Genomic DNA, 20,264 nt, shown 5'->3' on the forward strand with positions numbered 1-20,264 from the left:
TTTGCTAACAAGGACTGGGCGAAAATAGCTGTTGATAAGACGTCTCATTAACATTTACAATAACAAAAGTTTGCTATCAGAAGGTTGTGGAATAAAAGTTATGGGCATCATCATTTTTCTTCCAAGCCTATTTCATTATTTTATTTTTTCAAAAGTAATGACTGATTTTGATTGTTTAATTTTCAAGCAACGTTTACATTTTATCTTGATAAATGTTTATTATCATACTGTTCATTTGGTATCAAGTAATTTTACTCACCATTGTGTGTTCTGGTTTTTTTAATGACAAAGGTGTAGCAAGAATGTTCTTGTGTGTCTGTACATTTTTTAAGTCTACTGGACTGCACTTGCATTCAAAGAGTAGCAAATGAAACATAATGTTTCATGTGGCTAAATTGTATAAACACAAGCAAGCATCAACAAGTTTTTTTTGGCATTATCCCTTGGCATCATCTATCCACAAACATGTTCCCCTTTTAAAAATTAAATTTAAAAAAAACCTAAATTAAATTAAATTACATATGTCAACTTTTAAAAGGGCTTGCAATTCCCAAAGGCATAAAGGTTAGAAGAAAACATTGTTAAGTTGATGGGAACACGTTTTAATCATTTGCTTGTTTTCCCTTTTACACTCTGCTAATCTGTAGACAGTGACTCAAACATTCATGTTAATTAACAAAATTAAACAGCAGGAATACACCACACTATGGTGCTGAAGCAACAGGCAAAAAAGATTGGGATCATACCATATCCCAAATGCCTAATTATCTCCGTTGGTTCCCAATTAGTTCATTAAATCTTTCTGCCTCAGCTGCAAGACCTGAGAGGCACTTTTTCATTTTCCCAGTTTTATGTGGCATTTTGGATGATGCTTTGATGGCAAGCATCTCTGATGCAAAGTATGGCACATGATTCTACAATATTTGAAGAAACCCTCTATCATCGTTGACTTGTGTTATTTTGTGGCATCGTATGGTTTGTGCCCCACTGCTTTAAAAAGGTCTTACAGCATATACAACTGTACTCATGTGATTGATGACTTTCAGTGCAATCATTGTTTATGTGATAAGCCACTGGAGTTGCGAGGGATTCTATGCGGTGGTTCAGGGCACAGTTGGGTTATGAGAGTCATGGTGATACAGACTGCCGGCATTGCTTTTGTTTACACACTGCCAGTAGAGAAGATTTAGCACTTGTGTTTAAATCATGCTCTTCATGAACCTAATATCCATTATATATTGCCTGACATCCAAACCCCAGAAGATAGTGTGGCATCTCCTCATTATCGTTACTTCAATGTCTGTTAATGGTAATATGGACAAGTATGAATAAAAATAATAATAAAAATCACTGTATTGCAATGTTATTATTGTTATTTGTCCTTCTTGGATCTTTAGGCAGTTAGAAAGAGTCCCAAGTGAATGCATGCACTTTTTTTAAACACTCAGATACCAACTTACACACACACACACACACACACACACACACACACAATGTGGACATATTTATTCCAATTTTGTACCAATAGGGGGAATGTTTATTGGGAGAGAGTGTTCAAAACATGTAATACAGCACATGTTTTGCCTTTGGATATTCTTGAATAGCAAACAACATTTCCATTTATTTCCATGACTAAACTATCACATATTTTTGCCGAATGTTACTGTGGAGGATTTCTGTTTAAATTTAGCTAAACAGGGAGTGTGTCAGGCCTGGAGCTATACCCTATTTTTTTTTAACCTACAATACTCTAAAAATTATGTTTACACGGATTAAAAAAAGTTGATGTATTTGTGAATGTGTGTGTGTTTTGCAGTCTTTTTAATTTTTTTATTTTAGTTTTAGTGCTAGCTATTATCCCTCCACAGAGTCCAATTAGCCTTATAACTTTGGTGGATAAAGTGAGTTGGTCAGCTATTCTAGCTGCAATAGGGGAAACAGTGTTACACTAAGTGAAGATATTGTCCATGGTTTGGCCCTCTCCTGTGACATAAGAGTTCATGAGGACAAGAGACAAGAGATACATGGTTTGCACAAGCAAAATATAAATTGCAAAACTGCAACCATTCAGCATTCAAATGTTCTAATGTTCTGCATTGTGTAACAACACCACTTTGAATGCATTCCTTTACCAAACGATCTCTTTTATACGTGGGGAAACCCAGGGTCTCAGGAATTTCCTAAACTAGGCCATTATCTTTAAAACCGTATTACTGATAATACATTTTCAATATTGCCATCATTCAGCATAGAAAATAAAGAACACAACTAGAACATTTCACTAAGTGAAAGTTAACTTTCTCACAACAAGCCACACTTTTACTATTAATGTAAAATAATGAAGTGACCATTACTCTTTTTAGTAATTAATGACAAGCAAATGGAAAAAAAGGACTTTGCATGGTTTTAGATGAAGATGAAACAAGAGGAACAACAGTATTGTCATTCATCCAACTACCTACCGAAATGAAAGTACACAGAGATTATTCAACCAAGCATTGGGAGAACATGTAAACGTCGTATTGTAGCGCGAGAGTCCCACTTTGAACCCTTAACCTCAGAAATATGAGACGTCTATAGCACAGTATCAGAGTAATAAAAGCGCTTCCAAAACATCCTTGTTCATTTGTCTTAAAATACTCATATCACCTTCCAATAACTCTCCGGCATCAATGTTTCACAGCCATCACAGACCTGCTATAAGTGTGATCCTGCACAGACATATGCTCAAACGAGAGTGTCAATTGCAATATTTTGAGGCACTGTGAGCTATTTTCATGGCACTCGAGCACAAGCCATCACCTCTGACACCACCCTTATTTCATTAAAAGTAAAGTGACATCTGCTACTATGCAGTGTTGCTCAACATACCTCTTGTGCACAAAATGTTCTTTCCTGCTGAAATGAAACACATTCTCATGAGGTGGAAATATCTGAAGTTAACTGCACTTATAATTGCAGGGCATCATTGACCCATATATAGTGGAATTTATATACATTAACTGGTAATGTAAAAAATTATAAGATAGACCATAGCAGAAAAAAATGTCTTCAAAATAAATCCAGGTAATTAAACTGTAGAGCACTATGGTTAATATAATTGCAGGTTAAAAAAAAATAAAAATCCAACATAGCTTAACAGCGTAGGATGCCTATTTACAGCATATACAGTATGTTTTATATTGAATCACTGCTTTGTATTACACATAAATGTAACACACTAAAACCTCTGGTCTCAGTCACAAATCTGCCCGTCCCAAGTGAAGGCTCACCTCATACATAATATACATGCATTATTTTGACTTCGTTTAAAATAGGATTGTGCAATACTTTATTGTGGAGAACAGCACAGTCAAGGGTAGCAAACGAATCGTGCTGACAATAATTCATTAAAAAAATGTCAAACCCCTTTACAGGCTAGGATACCTGGCAACCTCTGCTCTGTAGATAACTGCCTTTTGACTGACACACTATTCTCCTTAATGTGAAAGACTCAGAGGAGAACTGCTGTGTCTTGTGCTTTATAGCTGTGAATGGCAACAGAGGGTAGTGCCAATGAATGAATCAGAAGAGGTTAATGTGTAGCTGATGCTCTGTAGCAGTCAAACAGGTTTTTCCAGCCTCGCTTCAGGCACAGGAGAACAGCTTGAACTACTCCAATCTTGCAGTTCTCAGTAACCTGAAGTCAGCTTTATTTAACGACAAACCAAATCTAGAGTGAAGCTGGAGCGCTAGCACGAGATCAATGTTCAGCTCACCTGAAAAAAAAAACAAATGTTACCGCTTTGTGACGGGTAAGCACATTGTTTTACAAGCACAAGCTGTGGATCTCGCTCATTGTCACATATCCTGAAGATTTCAGTTTTCTCATTTTACTACTGACCACACAATCATAATTTATAATGGAAAAATACGCTTCTTTCTCTCTCTCTCTCTCTCTCTCTCTCTCTCTCTCTCTCTCTCTCTCTCTCTCTCTCTCTCTCTCTCTCTCTCTCTCTTTCTCTCGCTCGTTCTCACGCTCTCTCTCTCACTATCTAATCTTTATTATTTTATAAGACTAGAAGATTAATTAAGTGACTGATAAATGTACCTTTTTTGTAGCTCAAATCTCGCGACTTCCCCTCATTTCCCAAATTTTGCCAATCGATCAGATAATTAGGTACAACAAATAGAATGATTATACGATAAAACATATATGATATACTTTTTATTATTGCCAAAAACAGTTCTTGATGCAGCTATTTATCATCAGTACACACTTGTAAGGGCTATCCTCATTTAACTAAAAAAAAATTGTGTTTACAGCATGCTATTTGAAAATACATACTGCAAATGTGTGGAAGGAGAAATAAACATATTTATTGCTGAATTGAATCCATTAATCTGCTGTAGATCATTCGATTGGATGGTTCTGATGTGCACACTTGTTGTACAGAGACACACAAAGTGCAAAGACAGTGATAATTGTTTGCCATACATGTAGGCTTATAATAGTTTAATGCAGAGGCAATAATACACTGTCACAAGGAAAGGTAGTCAAAGCAGAATGAGTCAGTGTTTAAATTAAAATTCAAGACAGACATAACTGTGATGTCATTTTCACTCAAAATCAGTTTTTCTTCAAAATAAATTTGACTGAAGCAAACTACAAAGAAAATAAGCGCAATCAAGTTCTAACCTGTTTTGGGGTTCACCAAGCTATTAATATGTATTCCCAAAGGTAGCCAGTAGATGGCAGAGCACCTTTGGTCTTCGGGGAAAGGATGTGCAGCGCTGAGGGATAGAGACAAAGATCTTTTTGTGAGTTTTGTTCTCCCGGATGACTGATCTGCCTTAGTGGTGTGATTGTGAGAACAAACTCGTGGGATGTGTTCTCTCACTGCAGGTGTCAGACTGCTGCTAGATGAGATTATTTGTGAGGCTAAGGAGGTTTCGTTCTTCTGGATGAGCAATTGCGCACATTTTTGCATTTGAATTCAGCTCAGGGGTGCAAAAGCTTCTTACTTACAGATTAAAGTGTTATACAGTTTTCTCGTGAAACACAATACCGCACAGAGATTGCTTTTTTGTTTGAACATTATGCTCCATATGGTCAGACTCGGGAAGCGAACAGCCACTGAAAAGAAAAGTAAAATAAGACAGACTTTGCTACTTCTAGCCAATTTGTATATTTTGACTCTACTGAGAACATGTTTCTTCTTAACACATATGAATCATTCAATCATTCATTTCCTGAACCGCTTTATTCTCACTAGGGTCGGTTGTAATTATGTTGTAGGAATGATACTTTTTGTTTTCATTTTCTGAACCACTTTATCCACACTAGGGCTGCAGGGGTGCTGGAGCCTATCCCAGCTGACTTTGGGCCAGAGGCGGGGGACACCCTATATCGGTGGTGAGGCGATCGCAGGGTACAAGCTGACGGACAACCATTCACACTCACACCCACACCTAGAGGCAATTTAGAGTGTCCAATCAGCCAACCATGCATGTCTTTGGAATGTGGGAGGAAACCGGAGTACACGGAGAAAACCCATGCAGGCTCAGGAGAACATGCAAACTCCACACAGGTGGACCGACCTGGATTTGAACCATGGACTGCAGAGCTATGAGGCCAACGTGCTAACCACTGAAGCCGCCGAGCCGCCGTACGTGCGAAACATTGCAAATAAATATGATGGTGAAATGCATCACAGTTTTAAAAATATACTGCCGTTTTAGGAGTCAATACTTCATCTGGTTTAAAGGGCTACTTGTTAGTTCTTGAATTTATCTAATAAGCCAAACCCAAAATGGATGATTGTGATGCGGTTTAAATTAATTTGGAATGCAACCACCTAATTTTGTGCCAAAGCTTCCGTGCTACTTTTGTCTCTACTAGGGAGATGTGACTTTTTTACTGTTTGATGAATAGTTTACTTGGACATCATTTGAATGAAGTGCGCAAACTAGACTTTGATCTTATCTACAAACTGTTTTATAATTTGCATTGCAAGCAGCATGCAATGACATTTTTTTCCTGACTGCTCATTGGAAGCTTGCATGACATTTATTGTAAGATGGTAGCAGTATAAAGGGCTTCTGTTGTTTTTTTTTTTTTGACAGATTTGCTTGTGTGAGTATCTTTAGCCAGAAAGATTATTTAAATAAATAAATATAAATAAAACCCCACAAAGCCGATAATAGGGGTTAGCAGGCGTGATAAATCATAATAGCTTGTAAACTGGCAGCAGGGATAGTTTAAATGTTTTTATGCTAATATTATTGCAATTTAGCAGGCAAGCGTAGAAATTTATTCAAACATTTGAGCCCATGGTCCCAGAGATTGGTAGAACTCAGACATTTGCAACACCCAAGTAAGTCTCAAGTAATCAAGTCTTCTGCAAGACAGGTCAATTCAAAGTTATTTATGCAATCTTACGAGGAGTGTTTGTGTGTGTGTGTACAGGCTTCATTCAGATATCGTAGAAGTCCGTCACATATCTATAATTGTCAAGTAGTATCTCTCTCTCTCCCCCTCCCTCGCTCCCTCTCTCTCTCTCTCTATATATATATATATATATATATAAATATATATATATATATATATATATATATATATATAAATATATATATATATATATATATATATATATATATATATATATATATATATATATATATATATATATATATATATATATATATATATATATATAATATTATATATGAAAATGTACGGACCGCCACTGATATATATATATACACACCAAACCACATAGTTCTTTTATTTGCTTCTTCCCTCTCCCATGAACCACTTCACAATACACTTGAAAGAAAAGATCAGAAAGGACCCAGCACACCACCAATAAGTACCTGTATCCATCATTTATTATTCGCAATAATGTCCTCCAGCATTTCTTTCTGAAGGCCACATCCCTCCCTCTGCAAATCAGAGCCCCTGACTCCCCTACCCACTCCTACCACCCCTGTCCACATTCTCGGTTCTGTTATTAGACCCTTTTTGTTTAATTGGATGCTGCATGTTCTTGGAGCAATTCTAAATATATAATGAGGTCATTTGCATTAGACTGCAGATTGGGTGACCTTTGCTTTTGCCAATAATTACTGGAAAACTTGTGCCTGTCTGTCACCACCAATGATGTGACATGAACACCTCTCTGTTCCCACAAAAGGTTAGCTGGAGGCTTGTGTCTGGACTTATGAAAAAGCCAGAGGAAAATGTCATAGAGCTACAGGGGAAAGACAATCAAAATTTGTACTTGAAAATTAAATCAGGTTGGCTTTAAAGATTGTGTGCATTGGTCTCTGGTTGTGTGCACATGCATTAATAATAATACAGGTCAAAGACCATAGAATAAATTTCTTACTTGCATCGACATAATGTGGGAATGACATTCATGGTTTGGTGAATGTCACTTCCTACTCTGACTTTGTAAATACCAAATCAAACAGACAACACAAGCCAAACCATTTTGGCTTCAAAGTTCATGAAACTGCTGTGGACATCTAACTATTATTGCAAATATTAATTATGCCTGATTTCAAATGACCTTAGTCAAGGATCACAAATTTTAATCACTCACCTGATCGATTTTTTTCCTGCATTTTTGGGTTGTCATTGTGCAGTGAAACGTGACTATTAATCATTTTGTTAGCCCCCAAAGACAGTCTAAAAGTCTCTGTAGATCTTTAACCAAATGATAATAATAATGCTTGATTATTCAATCTCAAACTCAATTCTTCATGCAATCAATGTAAATAATTATATGACTATATCCAAAGGGAGAACAGTAATATATGACAAACGGTAGGACTTTGGAGCAGCATTCTCGACTATAAATTAATTTCATGTTAACTTTCTAAAATGGCACGATGCAGAGCACTAATGTGTAAGGCTCTGTCCTGTGCTTTTGGTTTTTAGTCGCAGCGACGTGTCACGTTTCACCTGCCGGACGGCTCCCAGGAGAGCTGCAGTGACAGCGGTCTGGGGGAGCACGAGCCTGTAGGCAGTGGCTCACTCCTCACACATCCTCTCCCTCTGGTGCAGGCACAAGATGACTTCTATGAGCAGGCCTCCCCTGACAAGAGAACAGAAGCAGATGGCAACTCTGATCCCAACTATGGTAAGTTCTAACATCTACTGTATGTCTAAACAGATTTCGTTGGCCATATCAAAGACCCTGTAAATGACAAAAATATGTCTTGGAAATTTAACAATCGGCAGAGAAGACAGGTTTTGTTAAGGAACCTTCCAATTTGAAAAAATACAAAAAAATGTGGTCTATAAAATTGCAAGTTTCAAAATCAGTAAAAATTGAACTTCCACTCGTCAGACTGTGAACGTGTCCGATGAAGCAGATCATCCACTGACAATCAAGTGCACATCTTTGTTCAGTTGCTATGCCTGTTGCCAAATTCCTCCCAGCAATCCGAATGCTTTTATGCCCTGAGAGATGTGGGCTATGGAGGCCAGGCAGTTTCTGATCCTTGGTGGCCTTTGCCTCTGTATTCAGTTGGCCTTTGGCAGAATTGTAACCGAGCAAATTTACACTGTGTCAAATAACAGTTCACCATGCACCACTTGAGTATTGGAAGGTAGGGATGATGGGAAGCCTTTGAGTGCGACCCGTGGAAGAGAAAATGTATTTTCCGGAGGGTTGTAGCTTGCATGCGTAGCTTGATGGCTAACAACAACCTGTAGTGGTGGAAATAGGCCAAATTATTACAACTATCTATTTGTGATTGTGCTCTATTGGCTCTGTAGAATTGAGAGCACTTCATCCTTTTACAGCAAGGTGTGGAAATGGGGAGGGTTGCACATGCCCGTTATTCGCCTATTGTCTATAGTTTGAACAACTTTTATTAAAAAAAAATATGTCTCAATTGTCTCTCAATGTAATGTTTGCAAAGCTTAGCTATGTTACTCTTTTTTAAGTTTGAGGTTAAAAAAGAATACAAATACAGGTAAGATAAAAAAGAATCAAAAGTATTTTAATTTGGATTCATCTGACTGCTCAAATGGGTTTCTAGTGTATACATGAGCAGGTCATTCATTTTCAGTTAATGATCTTGAAGTGTTCGTTCTTCCCAAGAGCAAACCTATGACTCCCAAAGGCACTTCACCTATTTGTGAAACTCATTTGATTTATTTAGAGATGATTTCCCAGTTGTAAGTCTTGGTGCTCTGAAGATGTTAACTTCCCACTATTTTTGGTGGTGATGTACATCTCCGACCTAGTTTTCTCATTTTATCATTAAGTGGTAAAGTCTGTGCAGAGATCAAGCGCATCGCCCCAAGGTCAGTGCCAGGTTGTGTTCCAAGGGTGGAGGAATCAGCGCCACATAAATACAAATAGTGTGATTAAACTGTTTGTGCTTTCTGATGCACTTAGAGTTGGCAGAACAGCTAAACTGGGTACCTGAAAGCCGAATTGAATGGAAGTATTTTTGAATAATACCTGATATAATACCTAAAATCCATTTTAAATCCATCGTCATTTTGATTTTATTTAAGGCATATCTATCTTTGGAACCTTATTGGGTGGTCTATAGACCAAAGTTGAAGTAAGTAAATCCAACTCAAGTAACAATACATGACTTATAACAGAATATACAGTGCTTAGTGTTTTGAAATTAATTTGGAGAAAACACAGCTAGACTTCCAGAAAGATGCATAAGAAAGACAAACGAAAGATTCATAAAACAAGAGGGGCACTTAGGTGTTGAAGGAGACAACAGGGTTAACTTTAGCTAGGAAAAAATAATAAGAATATTGGTTAAATATTCAAACCACACAGAGCTGGTGCATCATAAATGCAAGTTAAACGTGGAAAAGGAGACAATGGCCTGCCACTGTGACACTGCAAAGCTGATTTATGTCTTAGTTAAAAGACTCAAAGGAGTAAACTTTTTATCAGTGGCAACCCCAAATAATAAAAGTTACTCGTCCTTGGGATTCCAAATGGGAAAAATATATTGCAGTTCCATAATATCGATGGAGACATATAAACAAATAATAAAAACCCAACAGATGTGTATTTATTACTGCAAACAATCAAATAGTCCCTTGCCAAGAAAATGCATGCATTCTTGATGATCAATAAAATTGCTTAAATCATTCTTATTCTGTCCATTCTTGGATCTGATAACACATTCTTGGTTTAGTGATGCTTTAATCCATTCCAATCAAATGAGTGAATGTAGAATTGTACTTGATTAACTGGCCACCACATTTGTCTGACACAAGTAACATTTGCACAGTTAAAATGATTTTTCAGAAATAATAAAACTTTATTTTTTCACGAATGGAGCCTGCAAAATACAGTTTCTGGCTTTAAAAAAATATTTTTATACATTAATACAGTATGTTCTTATAAACAACTAAGGGGAACACTGTCACATATTTGGATGGGATTCCCATGGTATTTCAACAAGTAAAAAAACGCATGGTGTTTTATCTTCTAAGGAAAAAAATACTGCATTGACATATACATAATTAATCATATTTACAGTGAACCCAGAAATGAGTCAGCATGCAGCAAATCTCCACTTTACGTAGTTAACACAACATGGGGCACCATGTTTTGTGTTATTTTCTTGAATTTACACTTTCAAGTGTTCCGGCTCCAATTTGTTTTATATATTTTTGGGGGAATTGGAATCTTCAAGTAAAAAACCAAAACACTCATACAGAATATGATTACACAGGAGAGATATCTGTAAGAGTGTTACTTAAAAATTAATAATTGTATCATTAGTAGTGAGATTTCTAGTTGTTGAACTCTCTCTCTCTCTCTCTCTCTCTCTCTCTCTCTCTCTCTCTCTCTATATATATATATATATATATATATATATATATATATATATATATATATATATATAATATATATATAGAGAGAGAGAGAGAGAGAGAGAGAGAGAGAGAGACAGATGTAATTAAGCAATTGAAAAAAACCTAACCCAAATCATGTAGTATTACTAAATAAATTGCCATAATTAAAAAGAAAATACACACCCAGTTCCCAGTGAATTTTTTGTTTAGCAATGCTTACTTGCTTGGCTCCAAATACATAAATTCTAAATTGTTCTTGCAGAAGTGTGGGGGCACAGTACGAGGGTAACCTTCGTTAAATCCCCCTGTTGATTATTAAAATGCAGTTTTTATTGAACATGCATTCAAACTGTGAAAAAGAAGAAAACTGCTTGAGGAGAAGCAAAACAAAAAGTTTCCAAGAGAGACAGTTGGATGACAAATACACAAAGACAACAAAATGTTAAATGTACATTGTTATAAATTTGTGCTATGCCTAACTGTCACTGTGCTTTTATTAGAAGTGGGATGTATTTGCTTGAAATGCAACCTCTATACAATAACAGTATTTCAAATAAATCAGTAAATATAATGCATCATCCTACATTATAATGTTGTTGGAAAATGCTCAAAATGTGGCAAAATATTCTGAGATAATCTATCTCTCTCTCCCCACAATTTCGTCTTTTTCTATTATGGGAATAAATGTCTTTTTTATTCTACTCACACTTGTTCATCTCTCAAATCTTAAAGAAATAAACTTTATTTAAAATGACAGATTAAAAGCAATATCACAGAAGAAACCAAGCTAAATTTTCATTTTCATATGATCAAAACTGAATAACTACCTTTAGTAGTGCCATTGTAATCACAAACTATCCCGTATAATCATGGTTAGTATTTCATCCTATTTTTTTTATTTATACTTGTGAATGGGAAAGATGAGGAGGAAGTATTGTGGCAAAAATAAGTATACAACATAAATAAATATGCAATATTACAATGGTACATCCCCAAACACTTGGAAGAAGCTTTAAAAGCATATCATTGCAAATCTGTTGTCTTGGGAATGCTTTTAAAATGTTTGAGTAAAATGTGATCACACTGTTTTTGGATGCTTGTTGAGATAAAAGCATAGCCATATCTCATTTGCTGAGCTCTTTCCCAGCACCCACGTTAGTGTAGTTCAGACATCCATTTACAATTTGCAATGAGCAAAAACAGGCTGTCAGTTTGGCAGCCATTGTACCGCATGCAGCAAAATTACTGCATATGATTCCTGCAGATCCTTTTCATCATTTATGTTGTAGTAAAAATGTCAAGAAGATTTGTGCTTGTTTGTCTTTTTAACAAGGTTCTGTGCATCATTTCTCCTCACAGCATTTCCTACATCCCTGTCAAATGTCCTTTTTAGAAAAAAGTTTTGTTTAATTTTCCAGAATCAAACTCCATACAAACTGTTGTGTGGGGTATGAGTATAGGGATAGGGCCATGGATAGAGCCGCTCAGGCCAGGAACAAACCTGTGGGTGGCATAGATTCATATATCTTGAAGGAGTGTTAATCTGTCCTCGGTATTGGAAAACCAGGCCTCTGTAAATATGTTGCCCTAGGATACAAAGGGGTTTAAAGGATTTCTGTCTCCACGGAGAAATTAGACAGGTGCTTCTGAAGTGAACTAAATGGAAATGCTTGCTGGAGCATACAGGGGAAGCAGGGTGTTGCTGTCAACCAGTAAACATCGTCTCAGAGTCGCCTCAGTCACTATTGCGCTAGTCAATGCCAACAGCTTGCGTGAGCAGACGGGGGTCTGATTAAGAGCATCGTCTAAGATGACTATTCACAGTGAGCTCAAGAAGGTTATAAGTAATGAGGAATAACAGTCGACTCATTCCCCCATGGTTAACTGGCAAAATATAGTATTTTAATATTAATAAATAGAATAACTTACATTTAACACATGTATCCAGTGTTGGCAGTCAATTATATTTACTAGAATGTAAATATGCACTTAAGAAACCAAAATAATGCACATTACATTTTTTTTTGCGCAGACAACAAATTGTCTTTCAGATAATGCCTTATACAGTACATTGTGTATAAAGTACAATGGCTTTTATTATGGAAAGAATGCCAGATTCGAACAACTCAAGGCCGAACAGAGGACAAATGTGACTGACAAAGACTTTTCTTTATACTGTATGAAGCATTTGCCCATTAAATGTACTGTTTTTAAAAAGATGTATTATTAATATACAATTAATGGCTATCTAGCTATAGTATATTACTGGAAAAAACTTTTTGTGATTTTCTTAAGTTGATAAGCAATTCATGCAGTCCACAAATATTCAACCTTAGGTGGTATATTTACATAAGTGCTGTCATCCCTGTGAAAAGTGGTGAAAACAGATTGTGATCTCTGCTTCCTACTTTCAGCACTTCCAATACCACTTATCCTCACAAGGGGCACATAGTTGCTGAAGCTTATTTTAGCAGACAATAGGCAAGAGACAAAATTCATCATGTTAACGTTGAACATTTGTTTCGCAAGAAATAAATAAATCAAACAGATGAACAGGGTAAGACAATTATTGACGAGAAAGTTAAGATAAAATGTTCTGCTTTTGTTTCAGCACTTCTGACTTTCTGGAAGTAAATATTAAACATATTTAAATTAAATCTTGAGTTAGAGAGTGAAGTTGATTGCATTAAAATTTCCAAATCAAAAGTCTGTGAAAAAAAACACCTCTTGATTAGTGAAACAATCTAGCTTTATTTTCACAGGCTTCCCTTAGTGATTTGCTCTTCACATCTTAAAAAAACTCCACAAGTCTGCAATTTTATTTGTCGTCATGTTGCTGGAATATTTTTAACATTCATTCTGATAAATATCAACACACACATTCATGCGCAAATGCAATACCAATCTGAGTTCTGAAAGCAATTATGTTTTGTGAATATTATTGTGTTGTGGATACTATTCAATTTGGAAGGATGTGGATAAAATAAGTTATCTTTGTTTAAAATATAGTATCTCTAAATAGATTTTATTGATACATCGGTGATTGGGTAGGAAAATTTAGGGATTGTATTTGTTTTACAAAGGATTAAGGCTCCAACTTGGGTGACTGTGTTTTTATGGAGATGAGTGATACTTAGCGGGGAAGAGTATTCAACACAGACTTCACCACTAATAAAAGGTGAGAAACAATATCACATTGAAAATAGTTGATATGATGACAGCTGAATTCAAGGTGAGCTGACGGGGCATTAAGTAATCACTCAGGGAGTTGAATAAATACGGATCTTGTAAGTGATAGAAAGGAAAAGGTCAGGCCATGTGGAGCACTTTTGAGAGGAGAATGGGTTTTAAATACCAAACCTTTTCAAGAAAGTAAAATAAAAAAGTGTACTCCTCTCACTTCGTTTGACATACATTTGTCATGTACTGCATTTAAACAGAGGGGAAATATCTAATAATTTGGATAAGAATGTCGTGGCCACCATTAATTATTATTTACCTGTCTTGACTGTTTGATCGAATAAATGCTACATAACTACAGTCTACTATAGCCTTCGGTCTTGATTGAACTTCTTATTATGTTGTTTGAAGAATTAAAGAATTTGTCAGAAATGTTGGCAAGGCTAATGTGAAAAAGGGCTTTTTTATGCAACTCCTACCAATATGTCAATTTTTTTTGGCCAAGGCTGTTAAATATATATATATATATATATATATATATATATATATATATATATATATATATATATATATATATATATATATATATATATATATATATATAAATATATATATATATATATATATATATATGTAAACACGCATGTAAATTATTGTCTATGCAATTAATAAAGAAATGGTAAGCAGTCAATGGTAAGATGTCCCACAATGAAAAGACAGTGCTTCAGCATGTGTGACACGAACTTCAATAACTCATAACTCATGAAGTGTTCACGTGAAGCATCAATTGGTGTGGCCAGAAATATTGTAGTTATTGTTCTTGCCACCTTGAGAACGACAAAAAAAATGATATATTATGCAAAGGCCCTGAGGCAAACCTGTAACTTGCCTTTCAAAGACTTGGTCCATCTAACACCCACTGTGTCACTTGAAGCCATGCCTTTGACTGTAGGGCTGGTGCAAATCCTTGTCGTGAATCCTCATTACTGATACAACGGTATGTAGCACTTTCAAAGCTTTGAGGTGGAAAAACTAAATTTCATGTTCTTATGCTGAACATTGAAATGTCTTTCATTTTAAAATAGATTCGACTGGACAGGCAGTTGATTGACAGTGCTCTGACTCAGCTGGTGTCATCAGCGTCACCAAAAAGCCTGAAGCTACATGTAGATGAGCTGGCACAGTTTCCATGTAGGCCCTTCTTTATGTGGCACTCGTGTCAAAAAAAATTCCAATGCATGCAAACACTCTCTAACCACTTTAATCAGCTGTTGATTTTCTACTTGATGCATTGTCCATGTTTGTATAATTTTATTTTTAAAACTGCCGCCCGTAAAGCATATTTAATTCAAAGAACACTGACCTTGTTGCACAATAAACAACATGGCTGTGTTTTAACACCAACAATTTACTTCCATATTTTTGCATGGGTATTAAAAGGTTTTGATATTCACATTACAGTAATCCCTCGATTATCGTGGTTAATGTAGGCCAGATACTAGATATGGCCGCGATTATCAAAAAATAGCGAAGTAGGGTCACCCCTATTATGACTACCACAATACATGCTTTACACAATTTTTGCGCCAAGTACGCAGTTAATTCATCAAAAAGTGTATATTTATTGAATATTACAACTATAAACATACCAAAAGACTAATGTATTACTATCTAATTATACTCTACATATGAAAAAATGTAAATAGTTTAAATGCTGTATTCACAATTCAAAATAGTAACAAAAAATCAAGTTAATTTTTGTAATAAAAAAACAGGTTGATGATTGTATAATACAGCCCCCTTTTGGGAAGGTTTAAGGATTAAGCAGTTATAATACCACTCATTATGGAGAGCTTTCGTCATCCAATCTTTTCTGTTCCTCATCCAGTAGACAGGCAGCAATGCATATTTTTGAATTTTTCGAACCAACCCTTGTTTGCTGAAAATTCACGAGGCTCACTCGTCGCACTGGTGCTTGGCTGAGGCTCGCATTCAGGGTCTTCGTTGGGAGATAAGATATCATACAAGTTCTTGGCCTTGATTCAGATGATGTTGGTATCCAGAGAAATGTTTTTTGCCCTACATTCCGAGACCCAGACTGAGAGGGCATTCTCCATTTTGACGAGGGTTTTATTCCTCATGGTTACCACGCGCTTGGTTGTGCTTGTAAATGGAAGTGTGGCCGTCTTTCAAATGTTAGCCTTTCCTTTTTTATGTACCGCACGGTAGATTCAATGATGCCGTAATGGCGGGCGACATCGACATGCTTTTCCCCCGCTCTCAGCATGTCGAGCAAGTTAACTTTTTCAGCCATCGTCATCATCTTTCGTTTTTTCTTCGCATCAAAAGAAGCCTTTGTTTGTCCTGGATGCTTGAAAACCATTTGTGGTGTATAACTGTAAAATCCAAACAAAGAAAGCTGGAATTCACTCTCCCTACGCGATGCTAAATGCTACACGCAGGGAACAGGAAAGACCGGCACGTTATCATGTCTACGTGTATTAAAGAGGTAGGATTTTCAATTGTGAGAAATGTGTTGGGTACAGTCATCTAGTATCCCTCCAAACATCTGAACCCAAAAATCCAAATCTAATGACCTAAAATAGCATCCAGAACTTCGCCAAGTCACCCGTTGCTTACTGGTGTCACTTTGTCACTAGGTGAGAGTGATTCCCTTTAATCTTCTTCCATTACAACCTACAATTCTGCATGGTAGACAGTATTAACCAGATTAAGCAGTTAATACTGCAACATTGCTTCACAGAGGCCAATCCCAAAGTAGCTGATTACAAAAAAAATATTTGCTTTAAAAGTCAGCAGTTTTGATAAAACCACTGCCTGCCATTAAAAAAAACATTTTGCTGATCTGCATTATAAAAAAGGAATGATGGATGGTGATTTACCCAAGGTAAGTTTCACTATGACGAAAACCATGTGAAGTTTAGTTTTAAAAAGAGCCTTAAAACCGTGTTCATGTATTTATTATTATTATTTATTATTATTGTTATTATTCTTATCATTGTTATCATTATTATTATTATTATTATTATTATTATTATTATTATTATTATTATTATATTCTTTTTTATTCTAATAAGCAGTTTTAATATATAAAACAAAAAACTGTCCAAATGTGAGGCTACGTGGCATTCTGATGTCATTCTGACGATCTGACAAAACACAGAAAAAGCAAAGCAGTTACTTCATCAAAGAGAACCATGAGAAGTTAGTGGGTCTCACCAGCTGCAAGTTAAACAAACTCCATCTCAAACCCTCCAATATCAATGAGTGTATGTTCACAAGAAGTTCATGTTTGAAGCTCCAATGCATATTCCTAACCACATCAAAAATCAGACCAATTCCTTTTAATATGGCAACAGCTTACAGGGAAAAGGAGCTTTCACACAAGTCCCAAGTGTCTTAATTAATATTTATATTTGTCCAATGCCTCAAACTCTGCCTTCAAGCATTCATTAAATTATCATGAGTTTGGGACCAGGATTTTCTGCATGTAGTGTAGTGCAATGCTGTTCCCTTGTAGTGTGTGCTTGATTCGCGACACCATTGTGCCTTTTGCCACAAATCAAAGAATAACACCGATTTTTAATGACATACTACTCATACAATATCAGCAGCAACAAATTTGGGGAAGGGTATTACAACACTTGTTTGTCTACCCGTTTATTTTGCATAAACCAGTCATGCGGAAAGTTGCCTTTGGCAGCCCTGAACCTAAACACCCTCAGCATTACATTCTGCACAATTAGAAGCTGTCCTGTGAGGTATCTGACAGCATGACCAGGAGGTGCACGCTACCTTGTGCTCTACACAGTGCTACTAAATGCAAGGCAGCTATGATAATTAGTGTTTCTAGCCAGAAGCTCCTCACTGGCGCCTCAACCCCGCAGTGACCCAGAGAGATTGCAAAGAGGCCCAGTGGCTCCCAAGAGACTGAGCCTGTCAGGTCTGTCACTTCTCCCGTGACATAGGAGTGATTGGAGGTGTTTTAAATGCCAAAAAGGAACCCTTTCCAGACCCATATTTTGGTGCCAGAATACAACTCCTGTCTGTCAGTGCAGTGCCCTTACTCTATACACCCTGAGGCAAAACTGGAGCTAATTGTCTGGGGGGTGTCACAACTACCATGAGGGAACAAATTTGATACGATTAGGTGACATAGTTCTTAAGTTCATCAAACATCATCGAAAAGTATTTTGCTGAATTGCAGCATAATGCAAGAGGGTTTTCGGAGCAGTATGGTGCTTTCCTTTTCTTTTCTTTTTTTCCATTCATTTCAAATGACTTTTAAAAGTCTGAATGCGTCAAGAAAACTAACAGGACTGGGATAACATTTAGCATGTATACATTCATACTTGGGATCAACAATAGTGATTGAACTGACTCTGCCTATCTGCATAATGATATTGGTTTGCAATGTTTTTGTTCTCCCTTTGACACAAAGCTCAAAGTGATGAGATGCAAATTTCATGGTTTTCCGAATGAGAGGCTCGTGCTTGAGGTTCCTCATGTGAATAAGAAGTAAAGTCATCCATGCTAAGTAGAGAAAATATTTTTAATGGACCTGTTGTACCCAGCTCACAGCAGATGATTCATTTCAAAGTCAGACTTGAGCGAGAAAACAACTTTGTAGCTATGTTCAAACTGTAACTGCTTAAAAACTTAGCTCTAAGCCTGGATTTCATGGCATGATTACATTCCCTATTTTATGCTCACAGGAATGATCACGGATTGTTTTTGTGTCTCCTTCTTTGTGCTATTTCATTAAAAAAATCAAATAGAATGGTTTCAGGGGGAAAAGGATACACATATGTAGAGGTTTCTGTTGAAAATGTTGACTGACAAAAAGCTATATTTTTTTTCCATGATGTTTAAGCAGAACAATTTAATTCTCATGTTACATTACTACATTAGTATTTAAAAAAAAAGGCTAATTCATGATAAAGTGATGGGGTGCCTCAAAAAGGCGATGGGGTGTTAAACCGGAATGGAATTGTCATTAATAAGACAAAATCTTTTTGGTTTATTCCATTATTCTAAATGCATCTGGTATGATTATGTATTATTAAGTATACTAGGTTTGATTTCCCAGTGAATTAAGGCGCAATGAGGATATTTCCCCTGTGATTGGCTGGCAGCCAGCCAGTACATAATAGTTTGCTAGGTTAGGTTATATGAGGCCCACACCATCCTGAGGTTAAGCGCTACAGAAAATGAATGAATGTGGATATTTCCTTCTATCCCAGTTTGTAAAAACAGTATTTCCCAATCATGCATATTTTTCAAAATAGAGAGCAGGAAGAGGAAAAGGGATCAGAATGTTCAATTTACACTCATGGGACAAATTGTTGGTATAATGTTTGTTTTTAATATGTTTTTTTGGAGGAAACATCTACAATGATCACTGTAATAACAAACAAGCTTGGAATTTGCCAAAATTAATTGGCAAGCTAATACTTCTGAGACAAAAATACAACACTATACTGATTGTGAAAGACTGCTTTGTTATGCCCCATGGCTAATTTGCTATTTCTTGTACCGATTGCCTTGAATTCTCATCAAAATGATCAGCAATTTAAATAAAGATCAATGCCAAATATATGGTAAATAGATAATAATTCTATTTTTCCACATTTTTTACAGCAGTAGAATTTTCCCAATGCACTATGTAATAAATATATATTGCAAGCAATCAAATAAATACTGTCACACTACAGCTGGTGCACTCTTACCTTGTATATTCAGTATTAACCATGGTAATCTCCATCACTCATTAAGAAAACAATGCTCATTGTATCGTCTTTTCTCATTCTCTGCCTCGAGGTCACTGAGTTAAAGTGAACATTTATGCATGTTAAAACAACAGTAGCAGATGGATGTATAGAGGAGAATATAAGTAAACCTATGGTATTAGCCGGGCATGCATGTCTTGAATTGCATCCTAACCCGTGGTGAGTAAATAAAGCAGATGTCTGCTTGATCATTGTGCCACTTCAAAACCCCAGCAAGATCTTGAAAGTGGAACATGTCATGGATTAGAATGGCTACAAAGTAGGAACTAATGGTTTTCTTGTTGTTCTTGTTGTTTGTTTTCATGATGTCTTCTTAAAAGCCTGTGGAATTAAATGCTGTAACATAATGGCTTGAAATTAAAAGTAAACTTTATCACACAAAGATACGCTTCCTAAATGAAAGTGACCTATAAAATAACATATAGTCACATTTTTGACAG

General features: G+C 36.2%; 1 protein-coding gene across 6 annotated transcripts in view; it reads left to right on the forward strand.

The window, feature by feature from the left end:
• pcdh9 (protocadherin 9) overlaps positions 1-20,264 on the forward strand; it is a 139,870-nt gene that overhangs the window by 98,929 nt on the left and 20,677 nt on the right. For 3 of the 6 annotated variants that reach the window (XM_077623277.1, XM_077623291.1, XM_077623286.1), the window contains one exon: positions 7,925-8,126. The exons of 1 other annotated variant lie outside the window; for it this stretch is intronic. In XM_077623277.1, the coding sequence (XP_077479403.1) occupies positions 7,925-8,126 (202 nt within the window). The remainder of the gene's footprint in view (positions 1-7,924; positions 8,127-20,264) is intronic. 2 more of the 6 variants (XM_077623302.1, XM_077623308.1) reach the window with 1 other exon arrangement.

The sequence above is a fragment of the Stigmatopora argus genome, chromosome 2, assembly GCF_051989625.1.
Source record: "Stigmatopora argus isolate UIUO_Sarg chromosome 2, RoL_Sarg_1.0, whole genome shotgun sequence".
Lineage (NCBI taxonomy): Eukaryota > Metazoa > Chordata > Actinopteri > Syngnathiformes > Syngnathidae > Stigmatopora > Stigmatopora argus.